The 23,121-nt window shown below is 43.8% G+C and overlaps 2 protein-coding genes across 5 annotated transcripts in view; one reads left to right on the top strand and one right to left on the bottom strand.

Moving 5' to 3' along the window:
* LOC137369732 (proteasome subunit alpha type-7) overlaps nt 1–5,983 on the bottom strand; it is a 32,227-nt gene extending 26,244 nt beyond the window's left edge. Inside the window, exons 1-2 of the mRNA XM_068031113.1 lie at nt 5,780–5,983; nt 244–370 (exon numbers count right to left, since the gene is read on the bottom strand). Of these exons, the coding sequence (XP_067887214.1) occupies nt 244–370; nt 5,780–5,881 (229 nt within the window). The 5' untranslated portion in view covers nt 5,882–5,983. The remainder of the gene's footprint in view (nt 1–243; nt 371–5,779) is intronic.
* A 1,069-nt stretch (nt 5,984–7,052) lies between these two features.
* ss18 (SS18 subunit of BAF chromatin remodeling complex) overlaps nt 7,053–23,121 on the top strand; it is a 95,497-nt gene continuing 79,428 nt past the window's right edge. For 2 of the 4 annotated variants that reach the window (XM_068031111.1, XM_068031109.1), the window contains exons 1-2: nt 7,055–7,300; nt 16,330–16,406. In XM_068031111.1, coding sequence (XP_067887212.1) covers nt 7,232–7,300; nt 16,330–16,406 — 146 coding nt within the window. In that variant the 5' untranslated portion in view covers nt 7,055–7,231. Of the gene's footprint in view, nt 7,301–16,329; nt 16,407–23,121 lie in introns of all 4 variants that reach the window. The other 2 variants (XM_068031112.1, XM_068031110.1) reach the window with 2 other exon arrangements.

The following is a 23,121-nucleotide window of genomic DNA, read 5'->3' as shown; positions in this document are numbered from 1 at the left end:
TTCGAATGGAAGCTTTTTTCTGGTGAAAAGATACAAAACATCTACAGATAATAATTACAGCTGTCATCATCAGGACAAGACGAGCTTGAGGCTTTCAAAATACACATCAAAAATAAATTTATTGATGAATATTCCGCACACATAGTTTATGTTTTTTTGAAGGCATATATGCAAAATGATCAGAAGCAACTGCAAGCAATTAATTTATACTGAAAAGCAGAAGAATGAAATCCCATAGCCTACCTGCAAATGCCATGCAGACATGGTCATCAAGTGCACAGATTTTTCTCACTGTTCTCTCCTCCTGAAGTTTTGCAACCGACTTTTTCTCCACACCGAGAACAACTATGTCTTTACCACGAATCCCAACCTTTAAAGAACAATGCCATCACTTTATAGCATGAAGTAAAAATGAATGGAATAAACACTGGATATAAAGATCTGAACCCAACTCCCTCTCCATTGGCTGAGGGCAACGGAGGCCATCACTCGTCCCTACGGAATGGTATTGCCTATCTCTTAGGACCGAATGGGGAAACAGTGGCGTAGTGGTAATGTCACTGAACAAGAAATCCAGAGGCCCAGGCTAATACCCTGGGGGACACGGGTTCAAATCCCACCACACCAGCTGGCGGAATTTAAATTCGACAAATTAATAAAAATCTCGAATTGAAAGCTGGTCCATGAAACTATCATTGATTGTCATAAAAACCCATCTGGTTCACTATTGTCCCCCAGGGAAGGAAATCTGCCGTCCCCACCTGGCCTGGTCCACCTGCGACCCCAGACCCACAGCAATGCGCTTGACTCCCAACTGCCCCCTGAAATGGCCCAGCAAGCCACCCAGTAGTCAAGGGCAATTAGGAATGGGCAACAAATGCTGGCCTTGCCAGCGACACCCTCACCCCATGAAAGAATATAAAAAGGGACAACATAGAATACGTAATAAAAGGGAAAATATTTACAGGGCTACGGGAAGATCAAGGGCTTAATTCGACAGCTCCAAAGAGCTGGCACGGGCACGATGGGTGGAACGAACTCCTTCTGTGCTGTATGGTAGGATTAAGAAAAGTTGACCCAAGACCTTTTATTGATTTATTCATGGGACATAGGCACCAAGGGCAAGGCCAGCATTTATTGCCCATTCCCAATTGCCATCGTGTTACAACTGAGTGGCTTGCTTGGCCATCCAACAACAGTCAAGAGTCAACCACATCGCCAAGAGTCTGGAGTCACAAGTAGGTCAGACCAGGCAAGGACACCACACCTCCTCCCCTGAAGCACGCCAGTGAACCAGATGAGTCCCTACGTCAATCCTGTAGTTTCATGGTCACTGTCAAAAAAACCCTGCATGCCAAATGAGAAATATTAATCTCATCGGTTGGAAACTTACCTTCGACTTTTAATGGGCAAAATCCGACATATTAATTTTTTTTTAAAAACCAGCAGCCAAGATGGCCACTGCAACTTATATCTGAAATACCAGGAGATTGAACTGGAGACAAAAAGTCTAACCAGAAGCCCAGCCAGGACAATGGTTTGCTCTAAGCGATTTAATTACCTAAAATGGCTTCATTAGCATGGCAGTCAAGGCCTTCCTCACACATTGACTTTAGAAGAGCCAACCCCCTCCAAGTGTCAATGGGCATCCTGGGGCATGTAGAACCTTGAATTTCATTAGAAAGTTCCAGAAAGCCTCTTTATAAATTTAGGGGATTGAGAGAACCATGTGACCAACTGTTCATCCCTGAAGAAACTGGGAGTTGCTACTCAGACAGAATACAAACAGTTACACTGAGCGTGCAGCAGCAGAAAGCTGCATGCTTCCCTTTCTCTCTCCCCAGAAAACATTAAGTTTGAAAACTTTCTGCAACTGGGGGATCCTCCAAGCCTATAGGCTGCTACAACCAGCAACCAGGGGAAGAGAGCCAACTACAGTTTAATATACTTACCTCTTTCTTGTTAAAACTCAAGAAAACCTGTCCGATTGGTTCTTTCACGATCACAGTAAAGGAAAAAGGCAAAACACTCAGAGAAATAAACACTGTTATGGTCAAATAAGAAGGGGCAAGAGGGGAGCCTGAGACCCCCCTCCTCACCTGGCCATTACAGACATCAATACCGATACGAGATTTTTATTCCAGATTTATTTAATTAACTGAATTTATATTCCCCAGCTGCCGTGGTGGAATTTGAACTCACGTCTCCAGATCATTAGTCCAGGCCTCTGGATTCCTGGTCCAGTAACATAACCATTATGTTCTGATTTTACCAGAACAGGCAGCATAACAAATATGGGAAGACAGAGGTTGTGCTGCTTTATATGCATAGCAGTTACTATCCATAGGGGTGGCACAGTGGCGCAGTGGTTAGCACCGCAGCCTCACAGCTCCAGGGACCCGGGTTCGATTCTGGGTACTGCCTGTGCGGAGTTTGCAAGTTCTCCCTGTGACCGCGTGGATTTTCGCCGGGTGCTCCGGGTTCCTCCCGCAGCCAAAGACTTGCAGGTTGATAGGCAAATTGGCCGTTGTAAATTGCCCCTAGCGTAGGTAGGTGATAGGGAATATGGAGGGTTAATATAAATGGGTGGTTGTTGGTCGGCACAGACTTGGTGGGCCAAAGGGCCTGTTTCAGTGCTGTATCTCTAAAATAATAAAAATAAAATGCATAGTGTGTTATGTGCTGCTGGTGTGCACCCATCTCGCTTTTAAGACTAAAAGGTCTAATTCAAACAAACCCTCAACAATTCAGAGTTGAAATTGTTGTTTGGTCAGGGAACTTTGGAAATGTTAATAAAAGCAAAATACTTTTTGACTGGAAATACTCAGCAGGTCTGGCAGCATCTGTGGAGACAGGAAGCGTTAATGTTTGAGGTCTGTGACCATTCATCAGAACTGGCAACGGTTAGAAATGCAATAGGCTTTGCGCAACTGAAAGGGAGAACGGCAAGAACAAAAGGGAAGGTGTGCGATAGGGCGGAGGACAGGAGAGATTAAATGACAAAAATGTCATGGAACAAAAGGCAAAGGGAGTAGTAATAGCCGTCATAAAAAACAAACCATTTGTCCAGAGAGCGTTAACGGCAGAATAATGAACACTGTGGACTCAAGATAGCAGAATTTGCCAACCACTTCCAGTGGAGTGTTATTTAGTGCGATCAGGGTCGGAGATGCAACACCTGGTCCCATGACCATGGTTTTCTTGGCACTTATAGTCAAGGAGAACAATTTACAAGCATGGAAGAGACAGTCCATGAGTCTTTGTAGCTGAGTTTCTGTGTGACTAGCACCGCATCATCAGTGTAGAGGAGTTCTCTGATCAGGACATGATGTGTTTCTGTCTTCACTTTCAGCCTTGATAGACTGTCGAGCTTGCCATCTAACCTAGTGTGCGACTAGACTCCTTTCATATCTGCAGAGAAGGCGAAGGTCAGGAGCATGGAGAAGATGTCAAATGGAGTGGGGGCTGGGACAGAGCCCTGTTTCACTCCATTCTTCACTTCGAAACAGTCAGAAGTTTTGAAGTGTAGTCACTGTTCTAACGCAGGCAATGCAGCAAGCAATTTGTGGACAGCAAGCTCCCACAAACAGCAAAACACTGCAGATGCTGGAAATCTGAAATAAAAACAAAAAATGCTGGAAATACTCAGCAAGTCTGGCAGCATCTGTGAAAAGAGAAGCAGAGTTAACGTTTCAGGTCAGTGACCTTTCATTAGAACTGGCAAAGGTTTGAAATGTAATAGGTTTTAAGCAAATAAAGCAGAGGTAGGGCAATATCTTTGGATCCAAGGCCCCAAACACTCCTTTCAGTGAAGCAGCGATTTACTTGTACTTCTTTCAATTTAGTATACTGTATTCACTGCTCACAATGTTGTCTCCTCTACATTGGCGAGACTAAATGCAGATTGGGTGACCATTTTGTGGAACACCTCCACTCAGTCCGAAAGCATGACTCTGAGCGGTTGCTTGCCATTTCAACACATTCCCCCACCACCCCTCCCGCTCTCATGCCCTGAGCTTGCTGCAGTGTTCCAGTGAACATAAACACAAGCTCGCAGAACAGCAAGTCATTTACTGAATAGGCATGCTACAGCCTGCCAGACTGAACATGGAGTTCAATAATTTCAAACATGACAGCACCCTCCCCCCACCTTTTTCTTTTCAGTTACTTTTTCTTCTTTTTTATTTTAGTTTGTTTCATCATTAATTTTTTTTTTTACCATGTGCCTTCCTACCTTTTTTCTCATGTTTGTGCTTTGGGCTAGGGGCTGTTCATTTTTCTGTCAATTAACACCATCTCTGCACTAACGCTTTGTCTTTCAGCACACAGTTAACATACCTTTTGCCTTTGCTCCATGACCTTCCTGTCAGTTATTCTCTGTCCTATCAACACCTTCCCTTTTGTTATCGCTTGCCCACTCCCGATTTGCTTAAAATCTATTTCTTTTCTAACCCTTGCCAGCTCTGATGAAAAGTCACTGACCTGAAACGTAAACTCTGCTTCTCTCTCCACAGATGCTGAGTATTTCCAGCATTTCTAGTTTTTATTTTATCCCACAACCAGCAATATGTTAATGACCAGATAATCTGTTTTAGTGATGTTGATTGAGGAATAAATATTTACCAGCACACAGGGTATAACTCACCTGCTCTTCTTTGAAAAATACTATGGGATCTTTTACATTCACCAGAGAGTGCAGATGGGGCTGGGTTTGACACTTTTTTTATTTGTTTGGGGGATGTAGGTGTCGTTGGCCAGGACAGCATTTATTGCCCATCCTTAATTGCCCTAGAGAAGGTGGTGGTGAGCTGCCTTCTTGTTAGGAAATGAAGTTCCAGGATCTTGATTCAGTGACTGAAGGAACAGCGATATAGTTCCAAGAAATGTCATGTGTACTGCACGGGGAGTCATAGAGATACAACACTAAAACAGACCCTTCGGCCCACCAAGTCTGTGCCGAACATCAACCACCCATTTATACTAATCCTACATTAATCCCATATGCCCTACCACATACCCACCTTCCCTCAATTCTCCTACCATCTACCTACACTTGGGGCAATTTACAATGGCCAATTTACCGATCAACCTGCAAGTCTTTGGCTGTGGGAGGAAACCGGAACACTCGGCAGAAACAGACACGGTCACAGGGAGAACTTGCAAACTCCACACAGGCAGTACCCAGAACCGAACCTGGGTCGCCGGAGCTGTGAGGCTGCGGTACTAACCACTACGCCGCCCCAACTGTTGATGTTTGATTTATGTGCTCAAGCCCTGGACTTGAACCCAGAACCTTGTGACTCAGAAGTGAGAGTGCTAGCCACTCAGCCACAGCTGACATACCAACGTTCCTACAAAAGCAAAACAGTGCAGGTATTACAAGTGACTACAGCTCGAAAAGTAAATATAAGTATGTCTTTCTATTTTTGGCAGGAAAACCAAACACAAACACGACGGGCCAAGTGGCCTCTTTCTATGCTGTAAACGTTCTATGATTGACACAGATTTAAGAAAACTGGCAAAAGAATTGGAGGGGAGATGAGAATTTTTTACGCACTGAGTTGTTGTGATTCAGAATGCACTGCCTTAAAGGATAAATACGTGAAGGGAAAAATTTTGCAGGGCTATGGGGAAAGAGCAGGGGGGATTGGGAATAATTGGATAACTCTTTCAAAGAGCCGGCACAGGCACGATGGGCCAAGCGGCCTCCTGTACCAGGTGCTTTTGAGTGAAGGGGCCTCAGGCGAAGGCCATTGCGCCCCAAAGCCCGAGCACCTACCGCCGTAGAGCCTTTCTTCACCGCTTCTTGCGCATACTCCACTTGGAAGAGGTGTCCATCTGGTGAGAAGACGGTGATGGCGCGGTCGTATCTGGTCGCCATGGTTCAGGCCAAAATCAAACGAAAATAAAAACAGCCCCCCAACCTCCAAAGGAGGAGCCGCCGCTTCAAACCGAGCAAACCACCCAGCACCAATCTCAACGGCCACTGCGCACGCGTCACTCTCAAACACCGCCACTGCGCACGCGTCACTCTCAAATGTAGCCGCCACTGCGCACGCGTCACTCTCAACTGTAGCCGCCACTGCGCACGCGTCAATCTCAACGGAGGCCGCCACTGCTCACGCGCCAATTTCAACGGCCCCCCCCCCCCCCCGGCCCCACTGCGCAAGCCCCAATCTCAACAGCCGCCCCTGGCACGGTCAATCTTAACGGCCACCACTGCGCACGCGTTAATCTCGATGGCCGGCAATGAGTACGCGTGCGCACGCGGAGGAGATTTTGGTTCGGGGGCCCAGCCAAACTAGAAGAAACCACAAAGTAGGGAGGGGGGATTAATTAATATAGGGTTGATAAATTCAGGACAGTTTATCATAAATTTCCGCCATATATTTGGCAGTTGGAATTTAATGAAAAGAAAGAGCGACTTATTGTTTGGAAATCCCGAAAGCGCTCCAGTTAATTGCATTATTGAGTCTACTGCTCCAGAAAATCCCGTTCTCCTCTGTGGACCCGCTCCAAGTTCTGATGGAATGTACCACTGTCTGGGTTATACGGGGGAGGGGAAGGGGGGGGGAGAGACACTGAGCTAAACTACACGGGCTGAATGGTTTAATTTATTGATTAATACAATATTCAAGCGTGTATCAATGATGTATTTTCATATATCAGTCTATCCAAACTCTTATTTGCTGCTTTACATTTTTCAGGATTTTTTTTGTAATTGTACCATCTCACTTTCCAATTGTAACTGGGAGAGTTTATCAGGAACTCTTCATTCATTGATAGGGAGATCCTCAGCTCACTGATTAACATGAAATTGCACCTAGATACAGCACTATCTCCCCAGTCAGTGCGAGTGTATCATTCAGAATATTGCATGCACTTTAATTCCTCCTCTCTCCTTTGTCGTCCTGTAAAGCTGCCGACAACTGCTTTTTGCAGCTTAATTTGCATTTCCCACCCCTTTTTTTTTACTGGGGGGGAACCCTGCTATTTCCCCTTCCCCCTACCACAGTTGCTCTTACAGAGTTTGGCAGGAAATCCAGTTCCCTCCCCCCCCCCCCCAACCTACCTATCTCTCTCTCTTTTCCTGTAAAAGCATTGCCTGTGTCAAAGGAGGAGGAGTTGATAGAATATCTGCTGGTTGTGCTCTGCTGCATTGTGTGTGTGGAGGAAGAGGGGAGGAGGGGGGAAAATTCCTCCCCACACATACACAGACAGAAAGAACACCATGTCGGTTGCATTCGCTACTCCCAGACAGCGCGGGAAAGGTGAAATTACACCTGCCGCCATTCAGAAGGTAATGTAGCGAGTTTTGGAACGTTGTGACAATGTATCCGGTCAGATTGTTACATTGTAGCGGGAGCGCAACCACTGCTCTCCCCCCCCCCCCCCCACACTGGGCTATGGTGCCCAGGGGCCTGAGCGTTGAGTCTTTGTATATTCATGCTGCCTTCTAGTTTACAATATTAAGCTTAAGCAGAAAAAAAAAGCCTTTTTTCTACTTTATATATGTTTAGAATTTAAAAACCATCGCTGGTTCCTTTACACTGAACCTATTTTCAAAAAAAAAGAGTGAAGGGGAATTTTACTATAGCGGCCATGATGAAGATCTCTAGCTGTTGGAGAACATTTTTCTTTCCCTGTGCTTTTAAGTATCGCCTTTCTCAACCCCGAGTGAAAGTACAAGCACCAGTAACGATTTTTCTGCAGCTAACTTTTAACCCGTCCCTAGTTTTAGGTTTCGCAGTGGCTGGGTTGATTTGAACTGTTTCCCTTGTTCTGGGAAAAAAAAACTTTTGATGTGCTCATGGTGTGCAATTGTTAATGTTTTCTTTCAAACCCTATTCTTTCAAAGTTTCAGTTGGTTATGTTAATGTAAGTTTTTGCGAGTTACAAGTTGTGTTAGATTTTCACCAATTTTACTGCAAGACTGCTTTCTCTCCCAAGGTCTTTCGACATTTTTTTGGAGTTCGAAGGTGAGATGGAGCATCAGTTCCCGCTTCTGTTTCTGCAGTGAAAATTTGTAGCGATGTCTAACTTTGGGAATCTGCTTCTGGATTTATTGGGGTTACTTTATCATTTTCAGCAGAGTTTAGGATTAAGGCAGATCCAGTCTATTAACCGCGCTCACGTTAGTTTCAAAATGTGACTTGGCTTTTCTCGTCTTAATTGTCTCAACTCAGCTCCCAAGGTATTTTGCAAGTCACGGAGTACGGTAACATAGTGATTGTTGGTGGGTTATTCCTCCAGAGGCCTATACTAATGATCTGGAAATGTGAGTTGAAATCCCACCACGGCAGCTGGGGAATTTAAATTCATTTATTCAATAAATCTGGAATAAAAAGCTAGTGCTAATGATTTAGATTTGGATGTACAGGGAACAATTTCAAAATTTGCAGGTGACAAACTTGTAAGTATTGTGAACTGTGAGGAGGATAGTGATAGACTTCAACACGTCAACTGGGTGGTAGAATGGGCAGACATGTGGCTGATGAAATTCCATGCAGAGAAGTGTGAAGTGATCCATTTTGGGTGGAATATATGAGCGCGAATATAAACGAAAGGGAACAGTTCTAAAAGGAGATGCAGGAGCTGAGGGACCTGGGCGTCTATGCACACAAATCATTGAAGATGGCAGGATAGGTTCAGAAAGCGGTTAATAAAGTATAAGGGATCCTGGGCTTTATAAATAGAGGTGGAGAGTACAGAAGTAAGGACGTTATGATGAACCTTTCTAAAACACTGGTTCAGCCTCGACTGGAGTGTTGTGTCCAATTCTGGGCCCCACACTTTAGGAAGGATGTGAAGGTATTAGAGAGAGTGCAGACAAGATTCACGAGAATGGTTCCAGGGATGAGGGACTTCAGTTACGTGGGCAGAAGTTGGGGCTGTTTTCCTTGGAGACAAAAAGGCTGAGAGGTGATTTAATAGAGGTATTCAAAATCATGAAGGGTCTGTACAGATTAGATGGGGAGAAACTGTTCCCATTGGCAGGGTTGAGAACCAGAGGACACCGATTTAAGGTGAATGGACAAAGAACCAAAGGTGACACAAAAAATCTTTTTATGCGGCGAATGGCTGGGATGTGGAATGCACTGCCTGAGTGTGGCGGAGGCAGATTCAATTGTGGCTTTCAAAAGGAATTGGATAATTATCTAAAGCACAAATATTTGCATGGTTACGGGGAAAGGGTGGGGGGGAGTGGGATAGCTGAATTTTTTTATTCGATTGTGGGATGTGGGCATCACTGGCAAGATAAACATTTATTGCCCATCCCTAATTGCACCTTGAGAAGGTGCAGTCTCTTGCAGAGAGTCAGCACAGATATGATGGGCCGAATGACTGCATTCTGTGATCAGTAATGGTGACTGTGTAGCTACCAGATTATTGTAAAACCCCATCTGGTTTACTAATGTCCTTTGGGGAAGGAAATTTGCCATCCTTACTGGCTGTACCTACATGTGACTCCAGACCCACAGCAATGTGGTTGCCTCTTAAATGCCCTGTGAAATAGCCTAGCAAGCCAGTCAGGTGCATCAAAACTGCTATAAGGGCAATAAATGCTGACCTTGCCAGCAATGCCCACATCCCATGAATAAAAAAAATTGCAAGTGGGTTTTTAGTTGAGCCATCCTGTATGATGTCATGAAACAACTGAAGTTTCTCTCGTCCTTCCCACTCAACATTTACTAGGGCAAAGGGAAAAAGTGGAGACAATTTGGAGAGAAAATGGGAGGGAAGCAGACAAAAGGGGAGTTATTGCAATGTGATGGGGAAAATCGTAGAGAGGAACTAGATGTAGTAGGGATAACACAAACATGGTTGCATAAAGAACAGGATTGGCAATTTAGTACTGCAATATGTTGACAAATATATGAAATGAGTAAAAGACATAGAGTAATCATGGGGAATTTGACTACACACAATCCCCCCCATAAAGTGGAAAGTCGAAGTAGTGAAAAAGAAACAACATAGAATCACAGAATTGTTACAGTGCAGAAGGAAGCCATTCAGCCCATCCTGTCGGCACTGGCTCTCCAAATGAGCAACTCGCCAAATACCATTCCCCTGTCGTCTCCACGTGACCCTGCACATTCTTCCTTTTCAGATAACTGTCCAATTCCCTTTTGAATGCTTCAATTGAACCTGCCTCCACCATGTTCTCAGGCAGCGCATTCCAGACCTTAACCACTTGCTGCATGATAAAGTTTTTCCTCGTGTCACTTTTGCTTCTCTTACCAAATACTTTAAATCTGTGCCCTCTCGTTCTCGATCCTTTCACGAGTGGGAACAGTTTTTCCCTATCTACTCTGTCCAGACCCCTCATGATTTTGAATACCTCTATCAAATCACCTCTTGGCCTTCTCCGAGGAAAACAGTCCCAACTTCTCCAATCTATCTTCATAAATGAAATTCCTTATCACTGGAACCATTCTCGTGAATCTTTTCTGTGCTCTCTCCAATGCTTTCACGTCTTTCCTCAAGTGTGGCGCCCAGAACTGGACGCAATACTCCAGCTGAGGCCAAGCTAGTGTCTAGTTTAACTTAACTTCCTTGCTCTTGTACTCTATGCCCCTATTAATAAAGCCCAGGATACTGTCTGCATAATTAACCGCTCTCTCAATCTGTCCTGCCACCTTCAATAACTTATGCACATATATAACCAGGTCCCTCTACTCCCTTTAGAATTGTATCCTTTATTTTATATTGTGTCTCCATGTTCTTCCTACCAAAATGAATCACTTCACATTTATCTGCATTGAACTTCATCTGCCACCTGTTTGCCCATTCCACCAACTTGTCTATCTCCTTTTGAAGTTCCACACTATCCTCACAGTCCACAATTGTTCCACGTTTCATATCTGCAAATTTTGAAATTGTGCCTTGTACACTAAGGTCTTGGTCATTAATATAGATCAGGAAGAGCAAGGGTCCCAACACTGAGCCCTGGGGAACTCCACTACAAACCTTCCTCCAGCCCTAAGAGCATCCATTAACCACTACTCTTTGTTTCCTGTCACTTAGCCAATTCTGTATCCATGTTGCTACTGCCCTGTTTATTCCATGAGCTATATCTTTGCTCACAGGTCTGTTGTGTGGCACTATATCAAAGGCCTTTTGAAAGTTCATGTACAGCACATCAACCGCATTGCCCTCATCAACCCTCTCTGTTATCTCTTTTTAAAAAAAAAAAAATTTCAGATTTTCCCTTCATGAATCCATGCTGACTTTCCTTAATTAATCCATATTTGTCCATGTACCTATTAATTTGGTCTTTCTAGAAGTTTCCCCGCCACCAAAGTTAAACTGACTGGCCTGTAGTTTCTGCGGTTATCTTTACACCCTTTTTTGAACAAACGTGTAACATTTGCAATTCTCCAGTCCTCTGGCACCACCTCTGAGTCTAAGGAAAACTGGATAATTATAGCCAGTGCCTCTGCAATTTCCACTCTCGCTTCCCTCAGTATCCTTGGATGCATCTCATCCGGTCCTGGTGCTTTATCTACGTTAAGTATAGCAGCCTATCTAATGCCTCCTCATCAATTTTAAATCCTTCTCGTGTATTAATTACTTTCACTGTTGCCTGGGTAGCATCTTCCTTGGTAAAGATAGATGCAAATTATTCATTTATATCTCTGCGTGTAAATCCCTTTTGGTCCCTAATGGCCCAACTCCACATTTCACCACTTTTTACTATATATATATATATATATACCTATAGAAGACTTTGGGATTCCCTTTTATGTTAGCTGCCAGTCTCTTTTCATATTCCCTCTTTGCTTTTATTTGCCTTTTTGTTTCCCCTCTGAACCTTCTTTATTCAGCCTGGTTCTTCATTATATTACCTACCTGACATCGGTCATAAGTACACGTTTTCTTCGTCTTCATCTCCATCTCTTGTCATCCAGGGAGCTCTGGATTTATTTGTCCTAGCGTTCCTCTTCGAGGGAATATGCCTTGACTGTGCCCCAACTATCTCTTCTTTGAAGGTAGCCCTCTGTTCAGCTACAGTTTTTCCTGCCAACCTTTGATTCCAGTTTATTCAGCCCAGATCCATTCTTAGCCCATTGAAGTTGGCTTTCCCCGCTGTTAATTATTCTTACTCTAGATTGTACTTTGTCCTTTTCCATAACCAACCTAAACCTTATGATAGCATGATCACTGTCCCTTAAATGTTCTCCTATTGATATATGATCCACTTGGCCCATCTCATTCCCCAGAATCCCATCTAGTAGTGCCTCCCCTCGTTGGATGCAAACATACTGTGTAGGAAAATTTTCCTGAACGCACTCTGGGACCTCTTGCTCTTTTCTGCCCTTTACACTACTACTATCACAGTCTATATTTGGATAATTGAAGTTCCCCATTATAACTACTCTATAATTATGAACATATGAATTAGGAGCAGGAGTAGGCCACTTGGCCCTTCGAACCTGCTCCGCCATTCAATAAGTTCAAGGCTGAACTGATTACTCCGCATTTCTATCTACCCCCAACAACCTTCCAGCCCTTAGCTTATCAAGAATCTATCTACCTCAGCCTTAAAAATATTCAAAGACTCTTGCATCTCTCTGTAATTTCTTTGCAAATTTGTTCCTCTTCATCCTTTCCACTAGTTCATGGCCTACAGACTACACTGAGCAATGTAATTGCACCTTTTTTGTTCCTTAGCTCTAGCCAAATAGATTCCGTCCTTGACCCCTCAGGGATATCTTCTCTCTCCAGCTGCAATGCTCTCCTTAATTAATACTGCCACCCCTCCCCATTTTTTTCCTTTTCTTTCTTTCCTGAATGCCTTGTATCCAGGAATATCCAATACCCAGTCTTGCCCTTTTTTGAGCCAGGTCTCTTATAGCCACAACATCATATTTCCATGTGTCAGTCTGCGCCCATAACACACAAATCTTATTAACAATAAAATGTGCATTCACATACTTGCACATTAACCCTGATTTAGACTTTATTGCTTTCTCCCTTACTCTGACCCCAGCTAATAACTTAATATTCCTTACTCTCTCTCCAAATATTCTGTGCACCTTGGTATTCCTCTCTGATATTTCCTCCTGGTTCCCATACCCCTGACAAGATAATTTTAACCCTCCCCAATAGCACTAGCAAATTACCCTGCAAGGAAATTTGTCCCAGCTCTGTTCAGGTGCAACCCCTCCAGCCTGAACATGTCCCACTTTGTCCAGAACTGGTCTTAGCGTCCTAGGAATCTAAAGTCCTCCCTCCTGCACGATCCTCCCAGCGAGGTGTTGAGCAACATTATTCTCCCATTTCTGTAACCGCTTGCACGTGGCACTGGGAGTAATGCAGAGATGACTACTTTTGAGGTCCTGCTTGCTAATTTCTTACCTAGCTCAGTAAACTCTTTTTGCAGGAGCACATTCCTCTTCCTATCTATGTCGGTACCAATGTGGACCATGACTGCTGGCTGTTCCCCTCCCCCCTTCAGGATGCTCTGCTCAGTGACATTCTTGACCCGGGCACCAGGGAGGCAACACACCATCCTGGATTCACGTCTGCAGCCACAGAAACGCCTGTTTATTCCCCTCGCAATTGAATCTCCTATCACTATCGCTCCTCCAGTCTTCCTTGTGCTCCCCTGTACAGCTGAGCCAGCCATGGTGTCATGGCCTTGATTGTGGCTGCTCTCCCCAGATTCTTTCCTCAGTATTCAGAACTGAATACTGGTTGGAGAGTGGGATGCGCTCACGGGACTCCTGCACTGCCTGCCTGTTCCCTCTCTCCCTGCATAGTCTTGAACTGCATGGTTGGCCACATCTATAAACGTGCAATCCACGAAACACTCATCCTCACGAATGCTCCGTAGTGATGCCAGCTGTTGCTCACGTTCCGAAACCCGGAACTCAAGCTGCTGCAACCGACAACACTTCTGCACATATGTTTATCCACGACCCGAGAAGTGTCCTGGAGTTCCCACAAAGCACAGGATGTGCATTCTAGGGGTTGGAACGACCGTGCCATTCCTCTATCTGTTGATTAATAACCTTGCTACTTCCAATAAATCTTACTGCTAATAAATCTTTACCAATACTAATAAACATTACTCCTCTTAATAAACCCTAATACTTAATTTGCCTTACTAATACGAGTAGCAATAAACCCAATTTTTCTTAAATAAAAAGGAGTCGCCAGTTTATTTCCGAGTTTAGATAAGATAAATGGCTGGTGAGTATTTCCTAATCACCTCCCTGCTTCCCTGTCATGTGATACCTCAATATTTTTTTCTTTCCGAACACTGCTCTGAACGTATTGTTACGACCGAGGTGGGAAGAGTGCACTGTTTATTCTGGTTCCACTTCTCCATATTTAAATTTTCCCATTTGCCGATACTGTCAATCATATGCTCCATTTTTCCCAGAATAAAACACAGGAAACAGGTGTCTTTAATAAACAACAAAATTATCAGTTTATTATAAACACGTCTTAACCAGTAATCAAGTAAAGCAAAAACACACAGACTGAACTATAACAGTTCCCTTTTTACCTTAGCCCCTCACACCCACACATACATACCCTTACCCCTTACCTTAGGAAGGATATTATTGCCATAGAGGGAGAAATGAAGTTTCATCAGACTTTTTCCCGGGGTGGTGGGACTGTCCTATGAAGAGAGATTGGGGAAACTGGGCCTGTATTCTCCAGAATTTGGAAGAATGAGAGGTGATCTCATTGAAACCTACAAAATACTTCAAGGGATAGACAGGGTAGATGCAGCTAAGATGTTTCCCCTGGTTGGGGAGTCTAGAACCAGGGGACACAATTTCAGAAGAAGGGGGAAGCCACTTAGGATTGAGATGAGGAGAAATTTCTTTACTCAGAGGGTTGTGAATCTTTGGAATTCTCTACCCCAGAGGGCTGTGGAAGCTCAGTCATTGAGTATGTTTAAAGCAGAGATTGACGGATTTCTAAGTGCCAATGACATAAGGGGATATGGGGATAGTGTGGGAAAAAGGCATTGAAGTGGATGATCAGCCATGATGGGCTCAATGGGCTGAATAGCCTACTCCTGTTCCTATACATTGGTTAATTGGAAAAATAAAATGGATTTTGGTTTTAGAGCTCAAACAAAAAAACAACACTTCAGCTCAAGCAAGAATACTTGCTCATTCTTGATGAAAAAAGATATGGAAATATGTCCTTTGTTTTGGTTTGGCATCCCAAATGCGATAGACAGCTGTCATTGGGATCTTCGTAGAACAGTTCTTTCCGGGTGATGATGATCTGTTTGTGTAGGCTTTCCAAGAAATGCAGCTAAAGAGGCTTCAGATAGCTCTTGCAGCAGAGATGCAGCCACAGGGGTTTCAGTTCCCGCACATTGGATACGGAGGGTTTCTTCAAATACAGGAAGAAAGACGAGACTGACACACTGGATATGCAGGGTTTCTTTTCAAGAGAAAGAAAGCGATGAGCTGAGTTTTCTTGGAAGATAAAATTGCAATTCAAAGTAAAACCAAAAATATTCCAGAAGTCAAGCCTCCTGACCTCTGCAAATCTTGACCTGTCACTTCTCTGTAAACGTCTTCTCCAAGTCAAAACAACCAGCTCCCTGCTGGTATTTCATCTCAAAACAGATGCTTTCCAATAAGGGCTTGTTTATAAACCTAGTCCAGGAAGCCTTCTGGTGACCTCTTTTTAAAAAAAAAAAACACAACGTTCAGCATCTATTCAAGCTTCCAGATGAACCAATGTCCATAATTCAACTATAAATCCTTAAAAACTTTTTTTACCAAAAAAAAGCACACTCAGCATATTATAGACTGGCAGCGGTGGCTATCCTCACTCTGCTCTCGCTGTTTACACCTGCTCCACTCTCGTTTCCTGCCGTTCTCCGTGAACTCTCATACTCTCCTGGGCTCTTCATGCCCCATTCTGCTTTCGCTGTTTTCCGCTGCTCTCGGTGAAGTCTATCTCTCTCTTGGGCTCTTTATGCCCCACTCTATCCTCGATTTTTGCGTTCAAGTCCTGCAGTAGGCTGTGAAGATCTACTCTGATACCTTTCAGCTATTGTATCTTCAGAGAACCTTCTAGCTAAAGCAGGAGCAGAGTGCTACTTGTTACAGACTGAGGTGGTACAACTAGGTGGGTGATTAGGGTGATGTGAATCCAACTATTTCCTCACTTTGATTCGATAACCCTGTCAGTGTGGAAGTACGGACTGTATCTAATGGGGCAGTTTAAAACAAAATTCATAGAGACAAGACTTTCGAATGGTAAGCATGTTGGGTGTGCAGGAATTCTGAACGCCAACTAAGTTATGCCTATTACATTGATTTCCTCTATCTATTCTTTTATTAGTTACTGGATGAAAACAATCAGCTTATCCAATGCATAATGGAATACCAGAGCAAAGGGAAAACTGCCGAATGCTCCCAGTAAGTTGATTTTTTTTTTTTTGGTTTTGCTTTTGCTTTCTGAAAATCTGCAACTAAACTGATGCCTGGCCACATGAACTATCTTTAGTCGTTGAATCTACTCCGGGGGGGTGGGGGGGTGAAAATAGGTAAAATTGCACATGGCTATTCATCCTGTGTGATGACACATTGCAAATGAATACAAAGCACACATGTAAGATTGAACAGACCAGGCATCTTTACTCTAGAAAAGAAGCATCTGATAGAGCACCTGATAGAGCAGTGTTAGATTATGAAGGAGCTTGATGGGGTAGACATAGAGAAGATGTTTCCACTTGTGGGGGAGACCAGAACTGGAAGCCATAAATATAACATATAATAAAAGCATAAACACACAGATAGGGACAGAAAAGAGCAGAAGAAAAGATAAGTGAAACAGTTTGAGGCAATATCTTGTTACTGTTTCTCAAGCTCGCTGTAGCCTTGATTGAAGATCTGGTCTTGCGTTTTGTTGGGGCCCAGTAGTCATCTTAAAAACCTTGTTCACGTAGGAAACCTTGCTCTCTTTTGAGTTTCACGTGTTTTCACAAGATTCAGTTCCGTGGGAAAAAGATGGAGGCAGGCAGTCCTAGAATAGAATCATAGAATGGTTACAGCACAGAAGGGGGCCATTCATTCCTTTGTGTCTGTGCTAGCTCTCCAAGAGCAGCGCAGTTAGTTCCACTCCCCCGCATTTTCCCTGTGCCCCATATATGATATAATTGCCTGGCGTCCTAATATTTTTAACCTTGTGTATGCTTCTTTATAATGACCGATGTCTCTAGAGCGATGCATTATTTTTCTTTTAGATGGCCTCCTGCTTAAGCTGATCTGTCTCTTTAAGGCTAGAAAGTTTAATTGCAATGAACAAATGCAATCATGGTTCACACTGAATTTAACTGTTGTTTGGTGTGGTACATTTTATAGATTAGATATAGATAACTCTCAGTAAATTCTTCTCTACTGGTGATTTGTAAGTTTCCTTCGGAAAAGTTGTCATTCTTTGCTTGAAGTACGAACATACGAACCAGGAGTAGGCTATTCGGCCCCTTGAGCCTGCTCCGCCATTCTATAAGGTCATGGCTGATCTGTTTGTGGACTCAACTCCACTTTCCTGCCGACCCCCGATACCCTTTGACTCCTTTGTTTGTCAAGAATCTGTCTTTAAAAACATTCAATGACCCTGCCTCCACTGCTCTCCGGGGAAGAGTGTTGCATGGACTCATGTTCCTCGGAGAAAAAATTTCTCCTCGTACTGAGGAGCACTCTAAACTAACTTAGTTCCACATTTTGTGTAATTAATATGTGGAAATTTTATTACAATTTGAGGCCGATGATTATTGTTCCACCTCTGCAATCTAATTTTAGTTATATCATTATATTAAGTAGTTCAGGCAGAAGTCAACAGTGCTATGTTCGTACTTAGTCAGAAGGTTGTGGGTTCAAGTCCCACTCCAGAGACTTGAGCACAAAATCCAGACTGACGTTCCCTCTGGTGCCAATAGTGAGGGAATGCTGCACTGTTAGAAGCTTTCAAATGTGACATAAAACGAGACCCCGTCTCACTTCTCGGGTGGACATAAAAGATCCCTTCGCAATGTGTTCAGAAAGAGCAGGGAAATTCTCCCTGGCGTTCTGACCAATATTTATCCCTCAGGATCACTTTTTCAAAAAAAGAAAATTACATTGTTGTTTGTGGGAGCTTGCTGTGTGCATATTGTCTGCCGTGTTTCCTATATAACAGTGACTACACTTCAAAAAGTAATTCATTGGCTGTAAAGCACTTGGGGGAGTCCTGAGGCTGTGAATGCAATTTGGTTCTCCCTGATTTGCTTTGATATTTGCATCATAATTTTTTATTTTTGGCATGTTTCCAAAATGACGGTTTTGAGCCATGTTTTGTGACTTACTGAAAGTGTTGAAGCAAATCCAGTTTAAAAAAAATAGTCGATCATTGCACACACAATCTGGGAGGCATGGGCACTTAATGCTGAGCTTCCCTTACATCAGTCAGATAATTACATCGTAGTCAGTGGGAACTATTTTTAAAGGTTTAACAATGACTGCATATGATATTTTACTCTGTGAACCTTTCATTATCTTCTTAGCATGGGGTAAATAAATGCAGAACACAATACTAAAACAGAAAAGGCTGGAAGCAGTATGCAGGTCAGGCAGTATCTGCAGAGGGAACAGAGGAGTTCATTTCTTTGTGTAAACGGGAGGGTTTTATGGCGTTGTAATGAGGAACAGAAATGGGAGCTGTGGCAATGGGATATCCTAACAATCATCATTTCTGGAAGAGAAATGGCCGCGAGTTAAAGAATATGAAGAAAACACCAAAAGAACAGCAGATGCTGGAAATCTGAAACAAAATCAGAAAAGGAGACCAAAACGATAGCTAGTGTCAGCTGTGGCTCAGTGGGGAGCACTCTCGCCTCTGAGCCAGAAGGTTCTGGATTCAAGTCCCACTCCAGAGACTTGTACACAAAAATGTAGGCTCGTACTCCCAGTGCCAATACCGAGGGAGTGCTGCACTGTCGGAGGTATTGTTTCTCAGATGAGGCGTTAAAGCGAGGTCCCACCAGTTCTCTCCTAGGAGCAGGAGTAGGCCATTCAGCCCATTGAGTCTGCTCCACCATTCAGTTAGATCATGGCTGGTAATCTCCCTCAACGCCACTTCCCCACGATATCCCCATATACCTTGATGTCATTAGTATCCAGATATCTATCGATTTCTGTCTTGAACATGCTCAGTGATTGAGCTTCCACAGCCGCCTTGGTGAGGGGGTGGTGCGGGAGATGTAAAAAGATCCCATGGCGCTATTTTGAAGAGCAGAAGGGGAGTTTTCCCTGGTGTCCTGGCCAGTATTTATCCCTCAACCCACATCAAAAAACCATTGTTACCTGGTCATTGTCATGTTGTGGGAGCTTGCTGTGTGCAAATTAGTTGCCACTTTCCTACATTACAGCACTTCAAATAGTACTTCATTGGCTGTAAATAGTTTGGGACATCCTGAGGTCATGAAGGCCGCTATAGAAATGCAAGTCTTTCTTTCAAGATCTTCTCTAATAAATTCAATGGAGGAATTCAGGAGAAATGTCTTGGCCTGAGAGTGGAGAAAATGTAGAACTTGCTGCCACAGGGAGTGTTTGAGACAAATAATAGATCCATTTAAGAAGAAGCTAGATTAACACGTGAGGAAGAAATGAATGGAAGGATATGTTGATCGGGTGAGAGAAGGCTTGTGGCGGACCTGGACCGGTTGGGCTGAGTGGCCTGTTTCTGTGCTGTAAATAGACACAACTGGAAGCGTTCAAGCTGATCAGGCAGCATCTGTGAAGAACAGAGAAGTTTAACATTTCAGTTTGGATGAAAGGTCACAGAGCTGAAACGTTAACTCTGCTTCTCTCTCTCCACAGATGCTGCCAGACCTACTAAGTATTTCCAGCATTTTCTGGTTTTTATTTCAGACTTCCAGCATCGGCAGTATTTTGCTTTTGTATTGGAGAAGTTAACGCTTCGTTTTTTGGACCCCTTTGTCAAAAGCTTTGCCCTGTGCTGGTTTGATGCTCTGTGGTTGAATCATGTGCTTTGCAATTTTTGAAGCAAGTGACTTCTGTTGCACATTGCAGTGTTTCCAAGTCTGGTCTGTTTGGAATAATGTCAGCAGTAGATTCTCTGGAATTCCCTTATCTGAAAACACGAGCTCATTCTAGGACACGCTGTAGACTCTTGTGATTTAAGACCAAGTGAAGCAGCGTTTTTGAGACCATTTTACTTACGACTGTGAACAGCCTCTTCTGTTCTGGACTCCGATGGGAGAAATCAGAGGGGATGTTCAAAAAAAGGTGTTTTTTTTATGGAACATTTTTAATAGTTTCTAACTGGAGATGAAAGGTCTTTGAGCGGACAGAGCAAGAGTTCACATGATGGAAGCTCCAGAATACATTCAACCAGAGTTGGCAACTCGTTACTTATCAATTAGGGTTATCATCGAGTCCTGTTCTGTTCTTCTGGCCCTCATTGTCAGTCTGATTCTCACTGTCTTGTTACAGGATTTGTTTTAACATGTGGCCTCAATGTTTTGAGTTTTGTGCAAAACTGTTGTCCGTATCTTTAGTGCATGCCTGTAGTGAGAGCTGCGGCTAATTGTCAGCAAGATTTTTATTTATTAGGGTTCTGTTTAGCCTGCTTTTTGGTTACTTTTTAGACTTGGGAAGCGAGATTGAATGAATGAGTTAAAATAACACTTTTGTAACCTTCCCCAGCCCTCCTGAGATTTCTGCGTTCCTTCAGTTCTGGCCTCTCTGCATCTGTGATTTCCATCGCTCCACCATTGGCGGCCGTGCCTTCGACTGCCTGGGCCCTAAGTTCTGGAATTCCCTCCCTAAACCTCCCCCCACCCCCCCTCCTCTCCCACTCCCTCCCATCTGTCTGTCTCTCTCTGCCTCGCTCTCGCGCATCGGGACAATCTGCAAGAATAGCCAATGTAAGGGAAAACAACAACTTGTACTGCATGAGGAGAGAGTGCTGATTGGTTGGCAAGTGAACTCTGGTACAGGCGTTGCCATGGAGGATGCATGTCTCTACCAATCAGAGTTCACTTGCCAAACAATCAGCACTCTCTTCTCATGCAGTATAAGTTGTCTTCCCTTAATTTGGTTATTCTTGTGGATTGTCCAGATGAGTGCAAGACAAAAGGCTTCGACAGTATGTCTCTATTTTCAGCAATGGCTCCTAGTTTTGTTCTCACTTGCAAGTGGAAACATCCTCTCTCTCTCTACCCTACTGAACACTTTCATAACTTGAAGTCCTCTAACGGGTTACACCTCAGTTTTTTTCCAGTGATAAGAGCCCCAATCTGTTTGTTTCCTAATGGGTGTAAACTCTCAATTCTTGTATCAATCTAGTAATTCTTTTTTGCAATTTCTGCAGTGCCTCTACATCCTTTTCATATGGAGCCTGGAACTGTGCAGAGTACTCTAAGTTTAAATAAAGTAAATGAAGAGAAACTGTTTCCAATGGCTGAAGGGCCAATAACAATGGGGCACAGATTCAAGGCGATTGGTAAAAGGACCAGGAGGTGACATGAGGAAAAATATTTTTAGGCAAGGAGTGGTTCGGATTTGGAATTCCCTGCCTGATAGGGCGGTGGATACAGATTCAATAGTAGCTTTCAGAAGGGAATTGGATAAATACTTAAAGGAGAAAAAATTGCAGGGATTGGGAAAGAGCAGGACTAACTGAATTGATCTTCAATGGGGAGATAGTGGCATAGTGGTAAAGTCACTAGACTAGTCATCCACTGGGCTAATGCCCTGGGGACATGGGCAAAAATTATAAGATAATTATAATTTTTTTTAAAATTCATTCATGGGATGTGGGCGTCGCTGGCCAGGCCAGCAATTATTGCCCATCCCCTAATTGCCCTTGAGAAGGTGGTGGTGAGCTGCCATCTTGAACCGCTGCAGTCCATGTGGGGTAGGTACACCCACAGTGCTGTTAGGAAGGGAGTTCCAGGATTTTGTCCCAGCGACAGTGAAGGAACAACGATATAGTTCCAAGTCAGGATGGTGTGTGGGGGACTTTAATTATCCAAACATTGACTGGGATAGTAGTAGTGTCAAGGACAGTGAGGGGCAAGAGTCATGAGGGGTCTGGACAGAGTTGATAGGGAGAGTCTATTCCCACTTGTGACAGGATCGAGAATGAAAGGACACAGATTTCAAGTATTTGGTCAGAGGAGAAAAAGTGACATGAGGAATAACTTCACGCAGAGAGCGGTTAAGGTCTGGAATGCACTGCTTGAGCATGTGGTGGAGGCCAGTTCAATTGAAGCATTCAAAAGGGAATTAGACTGTCATGTGAGCAAGGAGAAGGCAGGGGAATGGAAGTGAGAATTGCTCTTTTGGAGAGCCAGTGCAGACACGATGGACCGAATGGCCGCCTCCTGCACTGTAAGTATTCTGTGGTGGATTTAGATTCCACGATGGCAGCTGGTGGGATTTAAATTCCATTATTTATTTTAAAAATTCAATTACTTAATTAAAATCTTAAATTGAAAGCTAGTCGCAGTAATAGTGCCATGTCGTAAAAACGCATTTGGTTTTTGGAATTGCATGCAATTCTGGTCGCCACACTACCAGAAGGACGTGGAGGCTTTGGAGAGGGTACAGAAGAGGTTTACCAGGATGTTGCCTGGTCTGGAGGGCATTAGCTATGAGGAGCGGTTGGATAAACTCGGATTGTTTTCACTGGAACGACGGAGGTGGAGGGGCGACATGATAGAGGTTTACAAAGTTATGAGCGGCATGGACAGAGTGGATAGTCAGAAGCTTTTTCCCAGGGTGGAAGAGTCAGTTACTAGGGGACATAGGTTTAAGGTGAGAGGGGCAAAGTTTAGAGGGGATGTGCAAGGCAGGTTCTTTACACAGAGGGTGGTGAGTGCCGAGGACTTGCTGCCAGGGGAGGTGGTGGAAGCAGGTACGATAGCGACGTTTAAGAGGCATCTTGACAAATACATGAATAGGAAGGGAATAGAGGGATACGGTCCCCGGAAGTGCAGAAGGTTTTAGTTTAGGCAGGCATCAAGATCGGAGCAGGCTTGGAGGGCCGAATGGCCTGTTCCTGTGCTGTACTGTTCTTTGTTCTTTGTTCACTAATGTCCTTTTAGGGAAGGAAATCTGCCGACTA

Source organism: Heterodontus francisci, chromosome 5, assembly GCF_036365525.1.
Source record: "Heterodontus francisci isolate sHetFra1 chromosome 5, sHetFra1.hap1, whole genome shotgun sequence".
Lineage (NCBI taxonomy): Eukaryota > Metazoa > Chordata > Chondrichthyes > Heterodontiformes > Heterodontidae > Heterodontus > Heterodontus francisci.
This window is presented reverse-complemented; position numbering and strand designations above follow the sequence as displayed.